The 22556-nt window shown below is 46.2% G+C and overlaps 1 protein-coding gene across 1 annotated transcript; it reads right to left on the reverse strand.

Annotated features, from left to right (window-relative positions):
• Positions 1-152: 152 nt before the first annotated feature.
• RLN3 (relaxin 3) lies at positions 153-2592 on the reverse strand. Its single transcript, XM_005888026.2, has 2 exons — positions 2370-2592; positions 153-1003 (listed from the first exon to the last, which is right to left on the reverse strand). The coding sequence occupies exons 1-2, from the start codon at positions 2545-2547 to the stop codon at positions 774-776; spliced, it is 408 nt and encodes a 135-aa protein (XP_005888088.1). The 5' UTR covers positions 2548-2592; the 3' UTR covers positions 153-773.
• Between the last annotated feature and the right edge of the window lie 19964 nt (positions 2593-22556).

Below are 22556 nucleotides of genomic sequence, written 5' to 3' on the forward strand. Positions count from 1 at the left end.
ATCTGCACCGGAAAGTTCCCGGCAGAACTCGCAGGGGCTGGGGGGGGGGGGGAGACTGGGGAGGGGGTGGGGGCTGCGCTGAGGGCGTGGCCGAAGCTCCCTTGACACCTGCCCCTTCCCTTCCCAGACATCACACACTGCCAAGTCTTTTGCAACTTTTTATTTTGAGGGGCTGGAAAAGGTTCTGATCCGTTCCCACCACACACACACTGAGCTTCCCACCCCAGGATACGAAGAAAACCCAGGAGTCCTTCCACCAACCCTGGGGTCTACAGCTTTAGAACCTCCCCCCACCGCGGGCGGGGTTGGAGGGAGAGGGGCTGATAGGCAGAGGGGCTGGCAGGCAGGAAGGCTGGAATGGGATGGGGGCATAATTTGGGCTGGCGAATGGCCACAGGTGGGACAGGAGAGAGTCACAGTTGGGACAGGGGAGAGTCGCAGCTTGGGCAAGGTCTGAGTGTGGCCAGTTTGGGTAAATAGAGACAGAAGGAGACAGAACAGGCCAGGAAAGGCATCGTATGGGCTGCTGAGACGTCAGGGTCCCCATCTGGCCAGGTTGCGGCATAGCTTGCTCAGGGGTGGGATGGACTGCTCAAAGATCAGGGTTGGGTGGGGGCAGTCTGAGCCCACAGTGCCGGACCTCTGTGACTTGCTGATGCATGAACGCGTGAGGGGCCAGAAACAAGTGCCCAGCCGGACACCGGTCAGGTGGATGGCAGGGCTGGGGTATTGACCCCGGTGCCCCCCCCACCCCCCGCCGCCCAGTTTCGCTTCTAGCAGAGTCTGCCGATTTCGCTCTTGCTGCAGCCCCGCTTGCAGCAGCTGCTCGACAGGCCAGCCAGGACGTCGCGTCTGCCCCTCAGAGACCCTGGGGTTCCCTGCCAGTCCTGTCGGCCCCCATAGAAGGCCTGAGGGGACTTGGTCAGGGCCAGCCACTCGCTGGAGGCCACTGCCTCATCCAGCTCACTCTCCGAGTCAGTGTCCACCTCTGGGAAGGTATCTTCTGCAAAAGATGAGAAGAGTTAGTGCTCAGGACTGTGTCACACCCAGAGTCCCAGCTCCGGCTGGCCCAGCTACTTCTCTGTTCTTGAGTGTGAATAAGCCTCGTGAGTATAGACTTTGATTCTGCTCAGACGTGGGTTCCTTCTTTGATGAGCAACTTAACCCCACTGAGCTTGACTTTCCTCTTCTGTCATAGGTTTTGCCCTGCGTGCCAAGTCATTTCAGTCGTGTCCGACTCTTTTCAAACTTATGGACCATAGCCCACCAGGCTCCTCAGTCCATGGAATTCCTCAGGCAAGAATACTGGAGTGGGTTACCATGCCCTCCTCCAGAGGACATTCACGACCCAAGGATGGAACCCAGGGATCAAACCTGCATCTTGTCAGGCAGGTTTGGATACCACTAGCGCCACCTGGGAAGCCCAGCTTTCCCCCTCCTGCTTAGTTATTGAGGACCTGATGGTGAAAAACACTGTCTGGGAGCTGAACTGACTGAGCCCTAGTCCAGTTATCATCCTTGAGCTTCAGCTTCCTTGCCTGCAAAGTGGGGATAATAATAACTCCTGGGACTTCCCTGGCGGTCCAGTGGTAAGGCGTTGCCTTCCAATGCGGGGAATCCAGGTTTGATCCCTGGTTGGAAAGCTAAGATCCCACATGCTTCTTGAAACAGAAGCAGTATTGTAACAAATTCAATAAAGACTTTAAAAATGGTCCACATCAAAAAATTTTTAAAAGCTTCTACCTTGTAGAGTTTTATACAGAGTAGATGACTTAACTAATATGCATTAAGAAAAAAAAAACAACTTTAAATAGCATCTGATATAGGGTAAGCACTCAGTTTTGTCCTAATCAGTTTAGACTCAATTTTGCCACTTAACAAACGTGCAAGATACAGGAACTGTGCCTCCTATTTGCAGATAAAGCTGATCAGGGAAGAAAAGCAACTTGGTAGGAGACTCACCTATTAGGTGGTAAATCTAGCCTTGTCCTCACCACACTCCTCTTATTCCCTTCCCTGAGGCTTGGAAAACACTTTAGTTTTGGCTTCTGAATGGCACTGACCAGGGTTGGGCAAACAGCAGCCTTGCGTAACACAGGGCTCACACATAGCAAGTGTCCCAGACTTCTAGCTGGTTCAAATGGTTTGCCGCTCACCCCCCCGCCACCCCCATCTCAGCTCTGCAGCTCTGCCAACCGGCTCCCTCAGCCTTGGCACAGCTTCAAGGGCCTGGCCCATCTCCCCAGCTGCATGTGGTGAAGGGAGGACCTTCCTGCCCCAGCCCCTCATCTCACTTCTGTCTCTGGTTTCTGGGACCCACCTCATGCCCATCAATCCCGCGGCCACACACACTACCTCCTCAGCCTTACCCACAGCGTCGTGGGCACGTCTCCACCGGGAGCCCCCACAGGTGAAGATGACCGCTCGGATGAATTCACGGCCGCAGAGTTTCACTCCATAGGCTGTTGCCCGGGCCTCGGTCCTTGGCAAGAGCTCCCCAGTCAGCACCCCCAGGGCCAGCAGCAGCAGGACCAGGTGTCTGACCATGCTGGACGGGGCTGCCTGAGAGGCGAGAATGGGCACAGCAAGGCAGCTTCCTGGTGATTGGTGCCTCTACTGCCTCCTGGCCCCTCATTTATACATCCTAGCTTCCCCCTCCTGTCCTGTAGGAGCTGAGTGACCTCCTTTATCTCCATCAGCAGAGGGGAGGTGGGCATGCCCACCCCCCAACCCTGACCTTTCCCGTTTCCTGGACCAAGTGATAACCTTTCGAAGGAATAGGGTGACGTGGCCCAGCTGTCATCACCAGCTGTCATCTTCAACAGAGAGAGGTGAGAAGGCCTCCGCTCAGCAGAGACCAGTCAGGGAGTCAATTCTTAGGTAGGTTGATAAGAAGTCCGGGGTCCCTAAGGAGGAGAAAGGGGTCTAGGAGTTCTTAAGGGTGAGATAGGGGTCTGGAGTTCTCAAGGAGGAGAAAAAGACAAACTTTTTTTCTTTAAGCCCTGAGCTGCTGTTGTTGCTGCTGCTAAGTCGCTTCAGTTGTGTCCGACTCTGTGCGACCCCATAGAAGGCAGCCAACCAGGCTCCTCTGGCCCTGGTATTCTCCAGGTAAGAATACTGGAGTGGGTTGCCATTTCCTTCTCCAATGCATGCATGCATGCTAAGTCGCTTCAGTCATGTTTGACTCTGTGCAACTCCATAGACAGTAGCCCACCAGGCTCCTCTGTCCACGGGATTCTCCAGGCAAGAATACTGGAGTGGGTTGCCATTTCCTGAGCTGATGATTACACAGCAAAACAACTCATCTTGCTCAAGGATATGTTTTTCCTTAAATTCTGTACCAACGACTATATAACAACAATGTATCCTGCTTGAGGACATGTTTCTCCTTCCTGAGAACCTTCTGACTAATCCTATCACTTTATAAAATGTATATTGTGGGAGTGGGTCTGATAAGATCTTTACAACCTTGAGACGTTCTTTTGATTTATTGTTAATAACCAACTAAAAAGTATATAGCTCCTTGCTAAGACTAGCAAGTGGGGCACTCTCTGTCCCCCTCCTAATGTCTATGTCAAAAGCTTTCTCTTTTTCACTTTAATAAAACTCTGCTATGCAACAGCTGTTAGTGATCAAGCTGGTACCTGGTCCTGAAGCTAAATCTTCTTCGGAGATCATGAATCCGACACCGTTCACCGTAAGCTATCAGCAGGAACCCAGACCCCCACCAGACTGGGAGGGAGGGCACGACCAGCCCCTCATTACCACCCTACTGCTAGGGTCCTGGGCCTCTTCTGTAATAACAATAGTGAGCGCTTACACTGTGTGGGCTATGGGGCCAGGCACTGCTCTAAATATTTCAGATATTGTTTAATCAGTTTAATCCTCTCCATAACCTATGATAATGGTTCTCAAAATCTGAGCCAGCCTCAGAATCTGGAGGGCTTGTTAAAATACAGATCGCTGGGCACCACTTGCAGAGCATCTGAGAATCTGTGTGTGAACGCATGCTCAGTTGTGTCTGACTCTTGTGCGACCCCATGGACTGTAGCCGGCCAGGTTTCTCTGTCCATGGGATTCTCCAGGCAAGAATACTGGAGTGTGTAAGGAAAGGGAGTTAGAGAAGGTGAGGTTCGAGAAAAAAAAAAACAAGACCGCACTTTACAGGAACAGATCACCTTTAATGAGGCGAGAAGGGGCAGCAGTCAGATTAGTGGGCTCCTGGAATAAGTGGGCTCCAAAATCACTGCAGATGGTGATTGCAGCCATGAAATTAAAAGACGATTACTCCTTGGAAGGAAAGTTATGACCAACCTAGATAGCATATTAAAAAGCAGGAACATTACTTTGCCAACAAAGGTCCGTCTAGTCTAGGCTATGGTTTTTCCAGTGGTCATGTATGGATGTGAGAGTTGGACTGTGAAGAAAGCTGAGCACCGAAGAACTGATGCTTTTGAACTGTGGTGTTGGAGAAGACTCTTGAGAGTCCCTTGAACTGCAAGGAGATCCAACCAGTCCATTCTGAAGGAGATCAGTCCTGGGTGTTCTTTGGAAGAACTGATGCTAAAGCTGAAACTCCAGTACTTTGGCCACCTCATGCGAAGAGTTGACTCATTGGAAAAGACTGATGCTGGGAGGGATTGGGGGCAGGAGGAGAAGGGGATGACAGAGGATGACATGGCTGGATGGCATCACCACCTCGATGCACATGAGTTTGAGTGAACTCCAGGAGTTGGTGATGGACAGGGAGGCCTGGCATGCTGCGGTTCATGGGGTCGCAAAGAGTTGGACACGACTGAGCAACTGAACTGAACTGCACTAAGTGGAGAAGAGAATAGATATATATACAGAAAACATATATATAGAAAACATATATATGCGGAGATGCATCATTTTGAGGGGGTCTGTTTTTCCTCATGATTATTTTTGATTAGTTAGCTTTAAACAACTGGGGAAAGGAATTCCTGAGACAGGCCGGAGACTGGGATCAGCTGGGAGCTGAACGTAATCAATATTAACGTCTATTCCTTTCTTTGGGGGAGAAAGTTCTTTATTCTGTATAGAATGGTGGGGGGGACCTGGAGGGAAGTTTTAACTCCAGGCTATTTTGAGTCATGTAGCTTTCCTTCAGAGTGGGTTGCCACCTCCTCCTCCAGGGGATCTTCCCAAACCAAGGAATTGAACTCACGTGTCCTGCCTGTCCTGCACTGGCAGATGGGTTATTTACCACTGAGCCACTTGGGAAGCCCCATTGAAAATCTGTATTGGCAACACATTTCTAGGCCATGCAGATGCTGCTGGTCCAGAAAGCACACTATTTTAAAAAGTTTATTTATATGGCTGCCCTGGGTCTTAGCTGCAGCATGAGGGATCTTTTTACTAATAGTTGTGGCCTCTGAACTCTTAGTTGTGAATATGGGGTCTAGTTCCCTGACCAGGGATTGAACCTGGGACCCCTGCCTTGTGAGTGTGGAGTTTTATCCCCTGGATCACCAGGGAAGTCTCCAGAAACCACACCTCAGAGAACCACTGGCCTATGAGATCAGGACTAAGATTATGTTACAGATGAGGAAACAACAGTGACATAAGGTGTCCAAGGTTAGCTAGTAGGTGAAAGTGGAGATTGAAGTTTAAACAGAGCCTTTGGCTCCAGAGCCCATGCTCTCCAAAATGAAAAGAGGGAGAGGGAGAGGGTGGGAAGATTTGGGAGAATAGCATTGAAACATGTAAAATATCATGTATGAAACGAGTCACCAGTCCAGGTTCAATGCACGATACTGGATGCTTGGGGCTAGTGCACTGGGACGACCCAGAGGAAGGGTATGGGGAGGGAGGAGGGAGGAGGGTTCAGGATGGGGAACACATGTATACCTGTGGTGGATTCATTTTGATATTTGGCAAAACTAATTAAAAAAAAAAAGTCTTTCTTGAAAAAAAAAAAAGTCTTTCTTGGAGTGTAGTTGATTTACAATGGTTTGTTAGTTTCAGATGTACAGCAAAGTGACTCGGTTATACACACGTATATATCCACTGCTTTTTTGGGATTCTTTCCTCATATAGGTCACTACAGAGCATTGAGTAGAGTTCCCTGTGCTCTACTAATACAGCAGGTTCTTATTAGTTATCTCTTTTATTTAGGGTAGTGTGTTTATGTCAATCCCAACCTCCTAGTTTATCTCTCCCTCCAAGGAAAATTTTTAAAGAATTTTTAAAAAATAGTGGGGACAGAGTTTCAGTTTCACAGGATGAAGAGTTCTGAAGATGGATGGTGGTGATGCTTACACAGCTATGTGAATGAACTGTTCATTGAACTGGACACTTAAAATGGTTACTATGATACATTTCATGTTATGTGTAGGTTGCTGCTAAGTCACTTCAGTCGTGTCTGACTCTGTGCGACCCCATAGACAGCAGCCCACCAGGCTCCGCTGTCCCTGGGATTCTCCAGGCAAGAACAATGGAGTGGATTGCCATTTCCTTCTCCAATGCATGGAAGTGAAAAGTGAAAGTGAAGTCACTTAGTTGTGTCTGACTCTTCGTGACCCCATTTAAAAAATAATTTTTATATGTTTAACTAATATCATATATGGGCTTCCCTCGGGGCTCAGATGGTAAAGAATCTGCCTGCAACACAGGAGACCCAGATTTGAACCATGGGTCAGGAAGATACCCTGCAGAAGGGAAAGACTACCCACGCCATTCAGAGACGAACTGTCATGTGTGGGGCAATGTTTAGCAGTGGGCTCTCCAGATACAAAGGAACTTATTTACAAAATGGAAATAGACACACAGAAATAGAAGACAAACTTATGGTCATCCAAGGAGTAGGGGAGAGAGAAATTAGAAGGTTGGGATTAATATATACAGCCCGAATGCATGCATGCTAAGTCACTTCAGTCATGTCCGACTCTTTGCGACCCCATGGACTGTGGCCCACCAGGCTCCTCGGTCCATGGGATTCTCTAGGCAGGAATACTGGAGAGGGTTGCCATGCCCTCTTCCAGGGGAACATATATACACTGCTGCTGCTGCTGCTGCTAAGTCGCTTCAGTCGTGTCCAACTCTGTGTGACCCTGTGGACTGCAGCCTACCAGGCTTCTCCATCCATGGGATTCTCCAGGCAAGAACACTGGAGTGGGTTGCCATTTCCTTCTCCAATGCACTGTACGTAAAATAGATAACCAACAAGGACCTACTATATATAGGGAATTATGCTCAATATTTTGTAATAACCAAAAAAAAAATTTTTGTAATAACCTACAAGGGAAAAGAATCTGAAAAAGAATGTATATATATATGGGCTTCCCTGGTGGCTTAGATGGTAAAGAATCCGCTTCCAATGCTGGCGATCTGGGTTTGATCCGTGGGTCAGGCAGATTCCCTGGAAGAGGGCACGGCAACCCATGACTGAGCGACTAAGAACAGCACACATATGTGTACGCATATGTGTATATATATGTCTGTACCCCTGAAATGAACACAACACTGTACATCAATTATAGTTCAATTTTTAAAATATGAAAAAACAAGGCAAAAAAAAGGAAAAAACAACTCAAGGGACTCTCCAGAAACAAAAAGGTCCTGATTTGTAGCAGTTACAGGTTTCTGGCCAATTTCAAGCTACCAGTATGATATCAGAGTGATATAGCCAATTTCCTGAGAAGTTATTAATCAGTTCTCATGGCAGTATAAACCGGCTCTAGGACACCACCAAAATATGAAAAAAGAAATCTCAATTTGTGCAATTAAAAAAATAATAATGATTCAAAGACTTTCCTGGTGGTCCAGTGGCTAGGACTCCAGGCTCCGGATGCAGAGGGCCTGGGTTCGATCCCCGGTCAGGGAAAGAGATCCCAGCTGTTGCAACTAAGAGGTCGCATGCTGAAACTGAAAGATTCCACATGCTGTGACTAAGACCTTGCACAACCAAATAAATGAATATATTATTTTAAGTAATAATTTTTTAACACTCATGTCGTCATTACCCAGATCAGGAGAACAGTGCCAGCACCACTGATGTCCCCCCCCACCCCCCATCACAAGTCCTTCTTCCATGCCCAGGTAACCATCATCCTGGCTTCAGCTGTCATCATTTCTCTGCTTTCCATTTGTTTTGTTTTCCCCTGGCTGCTGGCTTCTGGAATTTTCAATCCCCAACCAGGGACTGAACCCAGACCCTTGGCAGTGAGAGTACTAACCACTGGCCTGCCAGGGAATTCCCTGCTTTTCATTAGTTTATTATTTTATTTTTGGCCATGCTGAGTCACCGTTGCTGCTCTTGGGCTTTCTCTAGTTGCAGCAAGTGGGGGCCACTCTCTAGTTGCAGTGCACGGCTTCTCATTGTGGTAGCTTTTCTTGTTGCGGAACAGGGGCTCAGTGGTTGTAGCCCATGGGCTTAGTTGCCCTCAGCATGTAGAATCCTCCAGGACGAGGGATCTAACCTGTGTCCCCTACATTGGCAGGAGGATTTTTAACCTCTGGACCACAGGGAAGTCCTGGTTTTCATTAGTTTTTATACCAATAGAGCATCTCTGAAAAAGATAACTGAATCTCTGAATCAAAACTGAATCTGTTTCTTTTTTTTTCCCTTTTTTTCCCCCTCCATTCAAGCAAGTTGCACTTTCTATCAAAGTATGACATGCATACAGAAAAGTGTCCAGACCATCAGTGGATATCGGAAGGATTTTCACAAACAGAGCATACTTCTGCATCCATTACTCAGGTCCAGAAACAGAACATTCCCAGTCTTCACCCAGAGTGGGGGAGTTAAGCTCCACTGTCTCGAGGAGGAGTATGGTAGAATTTGTGGACATATGTTAATGGTTAGATAGCATCACTGACTCAATGGACATGAATTCGAGCAAACTTTGGGAGAGGATGGACAGCAGAGCCTGGCGTGCTACAGTCCATGGGGTCACAAGGAGTCGGACATGACTTAGTGACTGAACATCTACAATGTCAAAACCATACTAGCCAATAAATACTTTGAGTGAGACGCTCTGAGGTGATGCAAAGATCCTGTTTCCCATTCCATCCACTGAGTTTAGCCTTCGTTGGTGGATTGTGTGTGCAGAAATTATTACTGTGCTATTTGTTTACTAGTAAGTTTCCATTTACCTCTCTCCTTCTGCATTTGTTATTATTTATTCTTTGGAATTCTTCTGTAAGGAAGAGCTGATTCATCTCCATTTATTTACTTGCGCCATCATTTATTTATACCAATAAGGACTCTCGAAGAGTCTTTTTATTCTTTGGGTGAAAATCAAGTACTATTATTGTTTATTTCTCCACCCAAATTGTTCCAGCTTTGGCCGGGAGCTCTTTCAGTTGGCCCCTGCTCTGAGCATTTTCTCTCCGGCCCTGGTCTTTTGACATGACTCCATATTTCTTTTTGAGTACTTCCTTACTTTCTGGCATCACACGATGTTCCAGGCTCATCTTACATTTTCCCTGCCCCAGTCCCAGAATCAGCCATTTTCCCGAAGATTTGGGAATTCCTTTCCTGAGTTTCCTTTACTGGAGAGTGGTGGCAAGACTGAGAAGTCAAGATCGGGATACTGAGTCTGCTTGTGGCTACTGGGGCTAGAGGTTGACATTGCTGCTTCTGGGCCCTCTCAGCTGATAGCATTACTTAAAAAAAAAAAAGGAAATATTGGACTTCCTAGGTGGTCTAGTGGTTAAGAATTCACCTGCCAGTCAAGGGCCACAGATTTAATCCTTGGTCCTGGAAGATTGCGCATGCCATGGGACAACTAAATCCGTGTGCCACAAGTACTGAGCCTGTGCTCTAGAGCCCGGGAGCTGTAACTACTGAAGCCCACATGCCCTAGAGCCCGCAATGAGAGAAGCCCACACACAGAAACTAGAAAGTAGCCCCCACTCCTCACAAAGGGACAAAGCCCACACAGCAGTGAGGACCCAGCATAGCCAAAAATAAATAGGCATTGAGGTACAATTCCTATGAAATAAAATGGACCACCTTTCACAACAAATATTTATTTGGCTGCACTGAGTCTTAGTTGGAGCATTTGAGATCTTTGATCTTTGTCACGGCATCTGGGGTCTTTAGTTGCCACACGTGGTGTCCAGTTCCCTGACCAGGGATTGAACCCAGGCCCCCTGAAGTGGGAGTATGGAGTCTTAGCCACTGGACCACTAAGGAAGGCCCCACATTGACCATTTTAGTGTCACATGTACACACATGTTCAGAGTCTCACTAGTCACAACAGCCAAAGAGTGAAAACAACCGAGATTCCCATCACGAGATGAATGGATAAACAAAATGTGGTCCATCCCAAACAATGGAATATCACAGAGTCATAACAAGGAATGAAGCAATGACACACACTACGATGTGGCTGAACCTTGAGAACATAATGCTGCGTGAAAGAAGGCAGATATCAGAGGTCACATCGCGTATGCTTCCATGGATAGAAAATGTCCAGAAGAGGCACACCCACAGAGGCAGAAGGCAGACTGTGGTTGCCGAAGGTTGGGAGGAGGCAGGAATCGAGAGTAACTGTTACCAGGTATATCCTAGGATGATGAAACCATTTTGGAACTAGACAGAGGTGATGGTTTCACAACATTAGGATTCTACTAAACACCACTGAATTGTTCCCTTTAACACTGTTAATTTTATATTATGGCAGTTTCACCTCAATTTATTTATTTTTAATTTCACCTCTACTTAAAAAAAATCATCCATAGGGGCTCTGGTGATGAGCAGAGCTAAGTTCGAATCCCATCTCTGCCTAGGTCCTGCTGTGTGACCTTTGACAAGTCATTTAACCTCTTTGGGCCTCAGTTTCCTCATCGGCAAAACGAGGAGGATTCAGTGAGTGCGTCAGATTCTTGAAAAAGTCTGTGGCACACAGTAAGTGCTGCTTAATTAAATGTTATTTCTACTTGACACATCCCCTTTGGATTCTAACTTTATTCCTTTGTCCTTTCTTCATGACAAACTCCTGGCCTCAGTTGCCCCCAAAGCCAAGGGCAACACTCCAGAAGGCAGGAGTCAGAGCTGATGGTACTGCTTCCAAAGGCCTGATGAATAATCCTCACCCCTCCTCTGCCTCTTCTTTTCCTGGCTACTCTCCACGGCCACACCCTTCTGCCCTTTTCTCCATATCCTTGATCTTGGCCCAGGGGTTGCTGATGAACAAACACACCAGAAAATATTTGCTCTCTGACTGTTTGCCTTTAATGGACTGTCCCAAGACCAGAAGTCTCTTTCTGTGCCTCACACAGAATCAGAGTTTTGAGCCCAACAGTTCAGTTCAGTTCAGTTGCTCAGTCGTGTCTGACTCTTTGCGACCCCATGAACCACAGCACGCCAGGCCTCCCTGTCCATCACCAACTCCCAGAGTTCACTCAGACTCACGTCCATCGAGTCAGTGATGCCATCCAGCCATCTCATCCTCTGTCGGCCCCTTCTCCTCCTGCCCCCAATCCCTCCCAGCATCAGAGTCTTTTCCAATGAGTCAACTCTTCACATGAGGTGGCCAAAGTACTGGAGTTTCAGCTTTAGCATCATTCCTTCCAAAGAAATCTCAGGACTGATCTCCTTCAGAATGGACTGGTTGGATCTCTTTGCAGACCAAGGGACTCTCAAGAGTCTTCTCCAACACCACAGTTCAAAAGCATCAATTCTTCAGCGCTCAGCTTTCTTCATAGTCCAACTCTCACATCCATACATGACCACTGGAAAAACCACAGCCTTGACTAGATGGACCTTTGTTGGCAAAGTAATGTCTCTGCTTTTGAATATGCTATCTAGGTTGGTCATAACTTTTCTTCCAAGGAGTAAGCGTCTTTTAATTTCATGGCTGCAGTCACCATCTGTAGTGATTTTGGAGCCCCCAAAAATAAAGTCTGACACTGTTTCCACTGTTTCCCCATCTATTTCCCATGAAGTGATGGGACCAGATGCCATGATCTTCGTTTTCTGAATGTTGAGCTTTAAGCCAACTTGTTCACTCTCCACTTTCACTTTCATCAAGAGGCTTTTTAGTTCCTCTTCACTTTCTGCCATAAGGGTGGTGTCATCTGCATATCTGAGGTTATTGATATTTCTCCCGGCAATCTTGATTCCAGCTTGTGCTTCTTCCAGCCCAGTGTTTCTCATGATGTACTCTGCATATAAGTTAAATAAGCAGGGTGACAATATACAGCCTTGACGTACTCCTTTTCCTGGGTTCAAATCCCATATCCCATGAGCAAGGTACGGCGCCTCTCTGAGTTCATTGGGAAGATGGAGATAATAAGCGTATGTTACTTTATGGGGCTGTTTGAGGACTTGGGTGAAGTGATGTAAAATGCTTACCACTGGGCATAGCAACCAGTAAGGGAAGCAGGTTGAATGCTGAACTGCAGAAAGATATATCCACGTCCTAACCCCCAGGACTTGGAACGTGATCTTATCTGGGGAAAAAGGGGTCTTTTAAAAAGTATTATTTATTTGGCTGTACCAGGTTGCAGTACATGCGTGCATGCTAAGTCAGTCGTAGCATGCCAGGCTTCTCTGTCCATAGAATTCTCCAGGCAGGAATACTGGAATGGGCTGCCATGCCCTCCTCCAGGGGATCTTCCTGACCCAGGGGATCGAACCCTCGCCTCTTTGTTGTTGTTGTTCAATCAGTCAGTTGTGTCTAACTCTGTGACACCACAAACTGCAGCACACCAGGCTTCCCAGTCCTTCACTGTCTCCCAGAATTTGCTCAAACTCCTGCCCATTGAGTCGGTGATGCCATCCAACCAACTCATCCTTTGCTGCCCCTTCTCTTCTTGCCTTTGATCTTTCTGAGCATCAGGGTCTTTACCCATGAGTCAGCTCCTTCCATCAGGTGGCCAAAGTATTGGAGCTTCAGTTTTAGCACCAGTCCTCCAATGAATATTCAGGACTGATTTCCTTTAGGATTGACTGGTTTGATCTCCTCTTCAACACCACAGTTTGAAAGCATCAATTCTTCGGCGCTCAGCCTTCTTTATGGTCCAACTCTCACATCCATACATGACTACTGGAAAAACCATAGCTTTGACTACACCGACCTTTGTTGGCAAAGTGATGTCTCTGCTTTTTAACACGCTGTCTAGGTTTCTCACAGTTTTATGTCTCCTGAATTGGCAGGTGGGTTCTTTACCACTATCGCCACCTGGGAAGCTCAGTTGCGTTACACAAGACCTTCAGTCGTCTTGCAGCTCAGGATCTTCAGTTGCAGCATTTGTACTATTAGCTGTGGCTTGTGGAATCTGGTTCCCTGATCAGGGATGGAATCGGTGCTCCCTGCACTGGGAGCTCAGAGTCTTAGCCACTGGGGGATGTCCCAGGAAAAAAAGGGTCTTTACAGATGTAAAGGACTTTGAAATGACATCATCCTGAATTATCTGCGTGGGCCCTAAATCTGATGCCAAGTGTTAAAGACACAGACAGAAGAGATTAGGCCAAGTGGAGCTAGAGGCAGAGATTGGAGTGATGTAGTCAAAAGAGGCCCAAGTCATGCCAGGAGCCACAGAAGCTGGAAGAGACAAGGAAAGGTCCTCCCTAGGCCCTTTGGGCTTCCTTGGTGGCTTATCGGTAAAGAACTCACCTACCAGTGCAGGAAACCCAGGGTCGACCTGTGAGTCGGGAAGATCCCCTGGAGAAGGACATGGCAACCCACTCCAGTATTCTTGCCTTCGAAATCCCGGAAAGAGTCAGACACAACTCAATGACTAAAACGGCAAACGAAAGAGGCTTTGGAGGGAGCCACGGCTCTGCTGACACCTTGCTGATGTTGGACTTCTGGCCTCCAGAGCTGTGAGGGAATAAATCTGCATCATTGGAGGCATCCGATTATGATGAACAGTTACAGCAGCCATAGGAAACTATAGAAGAATTTCAAAAGGTAATCTGCTAGCAATCTCACTGTGGGCTTCCCTGGTGGCTCAACAGTAAAGAATCTGCCTGCAATGTGGGAGACCCAGGAGATGTGGGTTTGATCCCTGGGTTGGGAAGATCCCCTGGAGTAGGAAAGGGCAACCCGCTCCAGGATTCTTGCCTGGAAAATCCCAAGGACAGAGGAGGCTGGTGGGCTATGGTGCATGGGGTCGCAAAAGAGTTGGACACGACTGAGAGATTGAGCATGCACACACCAATATCATTATTGTTATCACCATCATCATTATCATGGTCAGCATAAAAATGCACTCAAATCTTTCCAATCCTGGGGCCTTCCCTAGTGGTCTGGTGGCTAAGACTCCACACTTCCAATGCAGGGGTCAAGGGTTCAATCCCTGGTCAGAATACTAAGATCTCACATGCCATGAGGATGTGAAGTAAAAAACAAATTAATAAAGTAAAACAGGGAGTGCTCTGGCGGTCCAGTGGATAAGATTTAGCCTTCCAAAGCAGTGGATACCTGAACAGGGAGATAGTGAAGGACACGAAAGCCTGGTGTGCTGCTGGCCAGGGGTCGCAGAGTCGCACACAACTGAGTCACTGAACAACAACAGGGAGCTAAGACCCCACATGCCTCGTAGCCAAAAAAATTAAAAAAAAAAAGAAAACTATTATAACAAATTCAAAACTTTTTAAAAATAAAACAAAATCTTACCAATCCTAAATAGAACCATTCTCCAGATTTGTAAACTAATTTTATTTTTGAACAGTAAACACATTCTCATGCTTCAACAAGCAAAGAGTGTAAGGTTATGTTGCAGGATAAGCCTTAGTTACCCTCCCTTCCCCCACAGGTAACTCACTGCTCTTGATTTCCTGAGTATCTTTCCAGAATTTCTGGGCACATATAAAAAGAAATCCAAATTTGAGTCCTTATCCCCCCACCCACTCACACACACCTGCTTTTATTTATTTATTTGGTTGCTCCAGGTCTTAGTAGAGGCACTCAGAATCTTTGATCTTTGTTGCAAAGTGGGGTCTTTAGTTGCAGCAGGCATGTAGAATCTAGTTCCTCAACCAGGAATGGAACCCAGGCCCTTTGCATTGGAAACGCAGAGTCTTAGCCACAGGACCACCAGGGAAGGCCCTCCCACACATCTGCTTTTATGTTAAAGGTAGCATTAAAAAGTTTCTTTTTATTGTGGTTATATACATACACACATATATATATAGGAGATCCAACCAGTCCATTCTGAAGGAGATCGGCCCTGGGATTTCTTTGGAAGGAATGATGCTGAAGCTGAAACTCCAGTACTTTGGCTCCCTCACGCGAAGAGTTGACTGATTGGAAAAGACTCTGATGCTGGGAGGGATTGGGGGCAGGAGGAGAAGGGGCCGACAGAGGATGAGATGGCTGGATGGTATCATTGACTCGATGGACGTGAGTCTGAGTGAACTCTGGGAGTTGGTGATGGACAGGGAGGCCTGGCGTGCTGCGATTCATGGGGTCGCAAAGAGTCGGACATGACTGAGCGACTGATCTGATCTATCTGATACATATAAAACATAAAAATTTACCATTTTAGCCATTTTTAAGTATACAGTTCAGCGACATTAAGCACGTTTACATTGTCGTGTAACTATCACCATCATCCAACTCCAGAACTTTTTCACTTTCCCCAGCAGACACTCTGTACCCAATTAAACAGCGATTCCCTGCCCCCCATCTCCCGGTTTCTGGTCACCACCATTCTACTTTTTGTCTCTGTGAATTTACTTATTCTACGTACTTTACAAATTAAAACCAAACAGTATTTGCCCTTTTGTGTGTAGCTTCCTGCATTTAGCATAATAGTTCAAGGTTCATCCATGTGGTAGAATGTGTCAGAATTTCAGCTGAAGGTAGCAGGTTTTACATATTCTTCGACAGGTTCTTCCTCCCCCACCTCCCCCCACACTTAACAACAAATGCTGGCCATCTCTCCTTTCCAAAGCTGTCCTGATGCACTCGTCATTTTCTGTAACCACAAAGTATTCTGCCACTTAGATGGCCCATAGTTAATTTCACGGCTGGAGACAAACATATTTTCATCCGTTTGTTCTGAGGTTAACACTGAAAGGGAAGACTCTTATACAAACATCATTTCACACACACGCGAGTGTAGCTGTAGATAAATTCCGCCAAGCGAGATTTCTGGCTCGAAGATTATGTGCATTTGTAATTTTCACAGATATTACCAAATTTCCCCCTTTGAGGGTTAGGTTAACTCATACTCCCTCCAGCCACAGGTAAGAGTCCTGTTTCCCTTCAGCTTTACCCAGAAAGTATCATCAAACCTTGGATGTTTGCCAATAGGACCAGCGAAGAATGTTATCTCAGAACAGAGAAAATTTGCATTTCCCTTACCACAAGCCAGGCAGAACATATTTTCATAGTTCCATGTAGTTAAGAGCTATTTATAGTTTTCTTTTGCCATTCTGGTCACCTTCCTCGCCCGTTATTCTTTGTTGATCTTTTCCTTCCTGATTTCTAGGAGGGTTTAGTTTTTTTTTTTTAATTGTTGTTGTGCTGTTCATTTAAAAATGTATTTTTGGCTGCTCCACATGGCTTGCAGGATCTGAGTCCCTTCTCAGGGACTGAACCGGAGCCGTGACAGTGAAGGTTCAGAATCCCAACTGTTGAGGCAGTCCGAGCGCGGGTTGGAAAAGAATTTCCAGACACAGAGCATTTCAGAAGGGAGTGAGCTTTTATTAAGAACAAAGAGCAGAGAAAACGTGGGCACTGCGAGCACAGGGGGCCAACCTCCTGACAGACCAGGGAGAGTTGACAGCTTTCATGAGTTAATAGACTCAAGGCAAAGAAAATTCCTGCTGGAAGGGTGGCGTTAGATGACTGGTCAGGGTGCTATAGGGTGTTAACTGCAGTGGGCATCTTTGCCTAACTGGTATCAGCTTGTTAGTGATATCGGGGGGCTTTTGGCAATGGTTACAAAGTGGCTCAATCAGCTTCAAAAGTGACCTCTGTTCTGGGCTCCGTTTCTACGGCCTTGGTGCAAGGCCTTGTACCTGTGGCCTTGGGGGCAGGACTCAACACTAACCACTGGACCATCTGGGAACTCCCCTAGGAGCTCTTTATACACTAAGGAAGCTTACCATATGGTTATGAAATGTGTAGTAAATATTTTTTCCCAGTTTGTCCTTCCTCCAAACTTTTAAATTACTGACCACTAACATTTATTGAGGATTTGCTGTAAGTCTGGTTTTGTCTTACATACTTTAAAGACACTATCTCCCTTTTTTTCTTTCCTTTTTAAAAAATATTTATTCATTTGGCTGCATCAGGTCTTATTCATGGCACGTGGGAGCTAGTTCCCTGACCAGAGTTTGAACCCAGGCCCCCTGCATTGGGAGTGTAAAGTCCTAGCCTCGGGACAACCACGTGAGTCCCCACATCATCTCTTTTCAATCTTACTACCACTGTTTTTCATCTCTAAATACTACAACACAAAGTTCTGAAAATTTTCACACCTAGCAAAATATTCGATCATTTGTCAGTATCATCTAACACCAGAGCAAATATCAAGATTTCCCCAAGTCTCTGAAATGTCTTTTTAGAGATACTTTAGAGCAATGATGGCCAATTGAACTTTCTCTGATAAGAATGTGTTTTGCAACACAGTAGCCTCTAGTTATTAATACATTTGGCTGTTGAGTGCTTTAAATGTGTCCAGTGAGGGCTTCCCTGGTGGTCCAGTGGTTAAGAATCTGCCTTGCAAGGCAGCGAACGCTGATTCAACCCTGGGTCTGGGAAGATCCCACATGCTGCGGGCAACTAAGCCCCTGAGCCTACATGTCACAACTGCTGAAGCCCACATGCCATACAGCACGCTCCGCAACCGGAGAAGCCACTGCAACAAGAAGCCCTCACACAACTACAGAGTAGCCCCTGCTCTCTGCAACGAGTGAACGCCCATGCACAGCAACAAAGACCCAGCACAGCCAAAAAAAAAAAAATGTGTCCGGTGAGACTGAGGAACAGAATTCTTCATTGTATTTTATTTTAGTTTCTTTAAGTTTTAATAGCTACTTGGAAAATTACAGGCCAATATCCCAGATGAAGTTAAATGTGAAATGTAAACAAAATATTACAAATCAGGGACTTTGTGGTTAAGACTCTGCCTTTCCACTGCAGGCGGCTTGGGTTTGATCCCTGCCTGGGGAACTAAGATCCTACATGCACTGTGGCACAGTCAAAAAAAAATTAGCAAATCAAACTCAACAAGGAGTTAAAAGGATCACACACCGTGATCAAGTGGGATTTAGTCTAAGGATGCAAGCAAGTTCAACATCTGTGAATTAATCAATTTGATATACCACATTAATAAAATGATGGACAAAAATCATATCAAAACAATCTTCCAATCATGATGAAAAATCAAGAACCTTGAAACCCTGCCCTTGATGGTCTACAGAAAATGCTGACTTTGTTTTTGTAATCCCCACCCCACCCCAAAACCTTGCTAACTTTGATTAAAACACTGAAACCCGGAATAAAAGATCAACAGACGCAGAAAAAAACATCTGACAAATTTCAACATCCTTTCATGATGAAAAAAAAAAAACTCTCAACAAACTGCTACTTAAAGGAAATGCACTTGAGGTAACAAAGGCCATATGTGACCAACCCACAGATAATATATTCAACACTGAAAACTTTTCCTCTAAGATTAGGAGCAAGACAAGGGGGCCCACTCTTACTGTTTTTATTCAATATAGCACTGAAAGCCCTAGCCAGAGCAATTAAGCAGGAAAAAAGAAATAATAGGCATTCCCTCCCTGTAAAAATAGCCACATAGGACTAGCAACTACCATGTGAGATGATGCAGGTTTAGAATCTGACTTCCTCACCCAAATATATCTCAGCTGTATGCACTGTCTCCATTCCTCCCCTCCCATTTAGCCCCCAGCATTTTGCAGTGTGACAGCTGTGCCCCCGCCCCTACAAATGTCACTGAACCCAGGTCTCAGCCGTCTCTGCCTCTTCCTAAACTCTGTCATACCTTCATCATGCAAAGCTCTCACTAGTTTTATTTCTGCCTCCTCCATCCCAGAGGGCTTCCCCTGTGGCTCAGCTGGTAAAGACTCTGTCTGCAATGAGGGAGATCTGGGTTCGATGGCTGGGTTGGGAAGATCCCCTGGAGAAGGGAAAGGCTACCCACTCCAGTATTCTGGCCTGGAGAATCCCATGGACTGTACAGTCCATGGTTGCAAAGAATCTGACACGACTGAGCAACTTTCACTTCCACCCCAGATCCCCAGTTCCTTGTCCTTTCCAAACCATTGCCAGCATCTCTAAGGCATTTGCTACATGTTCCTGAACTGGTAAATATTCTTAAATTAATAGGATGTATCAGTTTGTATGTTTCTACAGTTTATTTTGCATGTTTATACAAGTGTGTTGTAATTTGCACAGTGAAGCTGTGTCCTAGATCTCCATCTGTATCTTTTTCAGTGATACACTGTGGTTTTTTTTTTTTTTTTCACTGTGGTATTTTTTTGTTTATTTTGTTTTGTCTCTCTTTTGTTTAAAGCACATAGAAAGCATTTTTTATTAACTTCTTTCCTTCAGCTTCCTCCCCACAAGAAGATGTATTTCTGCTGGGAGTGGGAGTGCGGAGGGGTGGGGATAGGTTGACACTGGCTCATGCAGATTTAGGGCATCGTCTCTTAGATCTAACTTCTTATTTTCAAATCTCAGTCCATTTCACAGGTCTTCCTTCCTTTTAGTGCCTCCAGGAGTAGAGTCACAAGATTGTCTTCGTGTATCAAAATCCTGCTTCCAATATGTTTCCCCAAACCTGATTAAGTGCATGTTCCTGACATTGGGCTTCCCTGGTGACTCAGACAGTCAAGAATCTGCCTGCAATGCGGGAGACCTGGGTTTGATCCCAGGTTGGGAAGATCCCCTGGAGAAGGAAACGGCAACCTACTCCAGTATTCTTGCCTGGAGAATTCCATGGATTGAGGAGCCTGACAGGCTAATAGTCTATGGGATCGAAAAGAGTCGGACACGACTGAGCAACTTTCACTGTTCACTGTTCCTGACATTAGACTCCATTGTATTCATGCACACGTCTGCACAGTGTTTACATATCAAATATATATATATATATATATGCTGCTGCTAAGTCGCTTCAGTCGTGTCCGACTCTGTGCGACCCCATAGACGGCAGCCCACCAGGCTCCGACGTCCCTGGGATTTTCAGGCAAGAGTACTGGAGTGGGGTGCCATCGCTTCTCCTATATATATATATATATATATATATATATATATATATATATACACATACCTATTGTGTACATAGTTTGAAAAATTAGAAGAACCAGCTTGCTAATCATTCACTACACCTCATGTTTAACAAGCAGAAATGCACATGCTTTTTGAGATGAATTTCCAGTGTAACAGAAGGACATCTTGTTTGTATTTCAATGTACCAAGCGGCAGATTCTTATTTCATTATTGTTGGCACTTTAGTGGCTGGCTCTTAATTTTTTTTTCCTCTATCTCTTTTTTAGCAAAATTCAATGGAGACGTCTCACTCTTGCCACGTGGGTCAGGTGTTGCTTTATTTTAAAATGCTGTAGTGTCTGAGTTTCACCCCATCAGCACCACAATTTTAGAGAGCTACTTCATTGCTTTCAGTGTTGGCTTAGTATTCTGTATCTTGCAGTTCTTATTTCATCTTTCTGGTCCCCTAGGGACAGACACCTTCATTGCTTCCAACTTCCTATTTCAATGTGCATTCTTTTCTGGTGCAAAACTCAGTGAATATAAAAACTTGGAACAGTTTCTTTACCACTGAGCTTTCCTGGTGGCTCAGTGGTAAAGAACCCGCCTGCCAATTCAGGAGACATGGGTTCAATCCCTGGTCCAGGAAGATCCCACATTGGGAAAGCAACTAAGCCTGTACACCACAACTACTGAGCCTGTGCTCTAGAGCCCGGGAGTCACAACTGCTAAGCCCCTGTGCAGCACCTTCTGAAACCCACGTGCCCTAGAGCCTGTGCTCTGCAATGAGAAGCCTGTGCACTGCAACAAGAGAGTAGCCCCCGCTCACCGCAACTAGAGAAAAACCCTGCAGAGCCAAAAATAAAATAAAATAAAACTTGGAACAGAATTAGCCAAGTTGTAGTTCTCTCAGTTTAACAGGGATACAACAGCTAGTTTAAACGAAGAGACTGTTTGTCTCTGCTGGCAGACAGTCTAGCCATCCTGGGTCCTTTGGTCAGTTGCTCCACCATCCTCTAGGGCTGTCTCTTCAAGGACACTTGCCTGTGTCTGGAGACACCTTTGGGGCTTCCCAGGTGGCGCTAGTGGTAAAGACCCTGTCTGCCAGTGCAGGAGATGTAAGAGACATGGGTGCAATCCCTGGATCGGGAGGATCCCCTGGAGGAGGAAATGGCAACCCACTCCAGTATTCTTGCCTGGAGAATCCCACGGACAGAGGCGCCTAGTGGGCTATGATCCAAAGGGTCGAAAAGAGTTGGACACAACTGAAGTGACTTAGCACGCATGAACGCATGCACGCACACCCGGAGACGTCTATCTTTGGTTGTCACACCTGGAGAAGGGTCGTGTACTACTGGCAGTAGTGAGTGGTGGCCAGGAATGCTGCTCAGTTCTCCACAGTGCACAGAATGTACTCCGGGGGACAAAGAACAATTTGGCTTCAAATATAAATGACGTCACCCGCCCTAGAATAGTCCCCACTCCGTTTTGTCATGACTGACACGTGGAAGAGACTGAGACGGTTGTCCTGCAGCACACTCCACTCAGCTGTTTCCTAATGTCGTTTAGCTTGTTCCTCTATGCTTCCTATTTCCTGCAAACTGGATGTTGGGTGGAGAGACTTGATCAGAGTCAAGTTTAATGTTTTGACAAGGGGTGTCCTGGGAGAAGCTATAAACTTCCTTTGGTATCGAATCAGGAGGCCCAGGAGGCCGGAGGGTCCCTCTCCTGTGAGCTTCACTGCAGCTAATGCTGTTGATAGTCTGGCCTCCGTGATGAAGTCTGCACCCACACACCTAGTGAACCTTCTGAAACCCTGTGCATATCTCTCGCTCCATCATCTTCTCACCTGAGGCTTTTTAAAATTAATTTTTTCTTTTGCCTGTGCCTGGGTCTTCACTGCTTGTGTGTATGTGTGTTGCGATGGAGGGCGGGGTGGTGCTTTCTCCACTTTCTACTCTTCCTTGCAGTGAGCGGGCTTCTCATTGGAGTGACTTCTCTTGTGCGGAGCACAGGCTCTAAGGTTCATGGGCTCCAGTAGCTGCAGCATGTGGGCTCAGTAGTTGCGGCTCATAGGTCCCTAGAGCATGAGCTCAGTAGTTTTGATGTACAGTCTCAGCTGCTCCAAAGGCATGTGGATCTTCCTGGACCAGGGATCAAACCCTTGTTCCCTACACCAGGTAGGCAGATTGTAATCCACTGTGCCACCAGGAAAGTCCTCACCTGATATTTGGTAATACCCATTGATGATTACCCTCTAAATTAATTACTGCATTGGCTTTTGAAAAATGGTGATTTTTTTTTTTCTCCAATTCTCTCCTTCCTTCCACATTTTTTAGCTGGCATTCTTGGGCTCTTTGGTGATCAAGGAAAGCTACTACTGGGAAG

This window comes from Bos mutus, chromosome 7 (genome assembly GCF_027580195.1).
Source record: "Bos mutus isolate GX-2022 chromosome 7, NWIPB_WYAK_1.1, whole genome shotgun sequence".
NCBI classification, from domain to species: Eukaryota; Metazoa; Chordata; class Mammalia; order Artiodactyla; family Bovidae; genus Bos; species Bos mutus.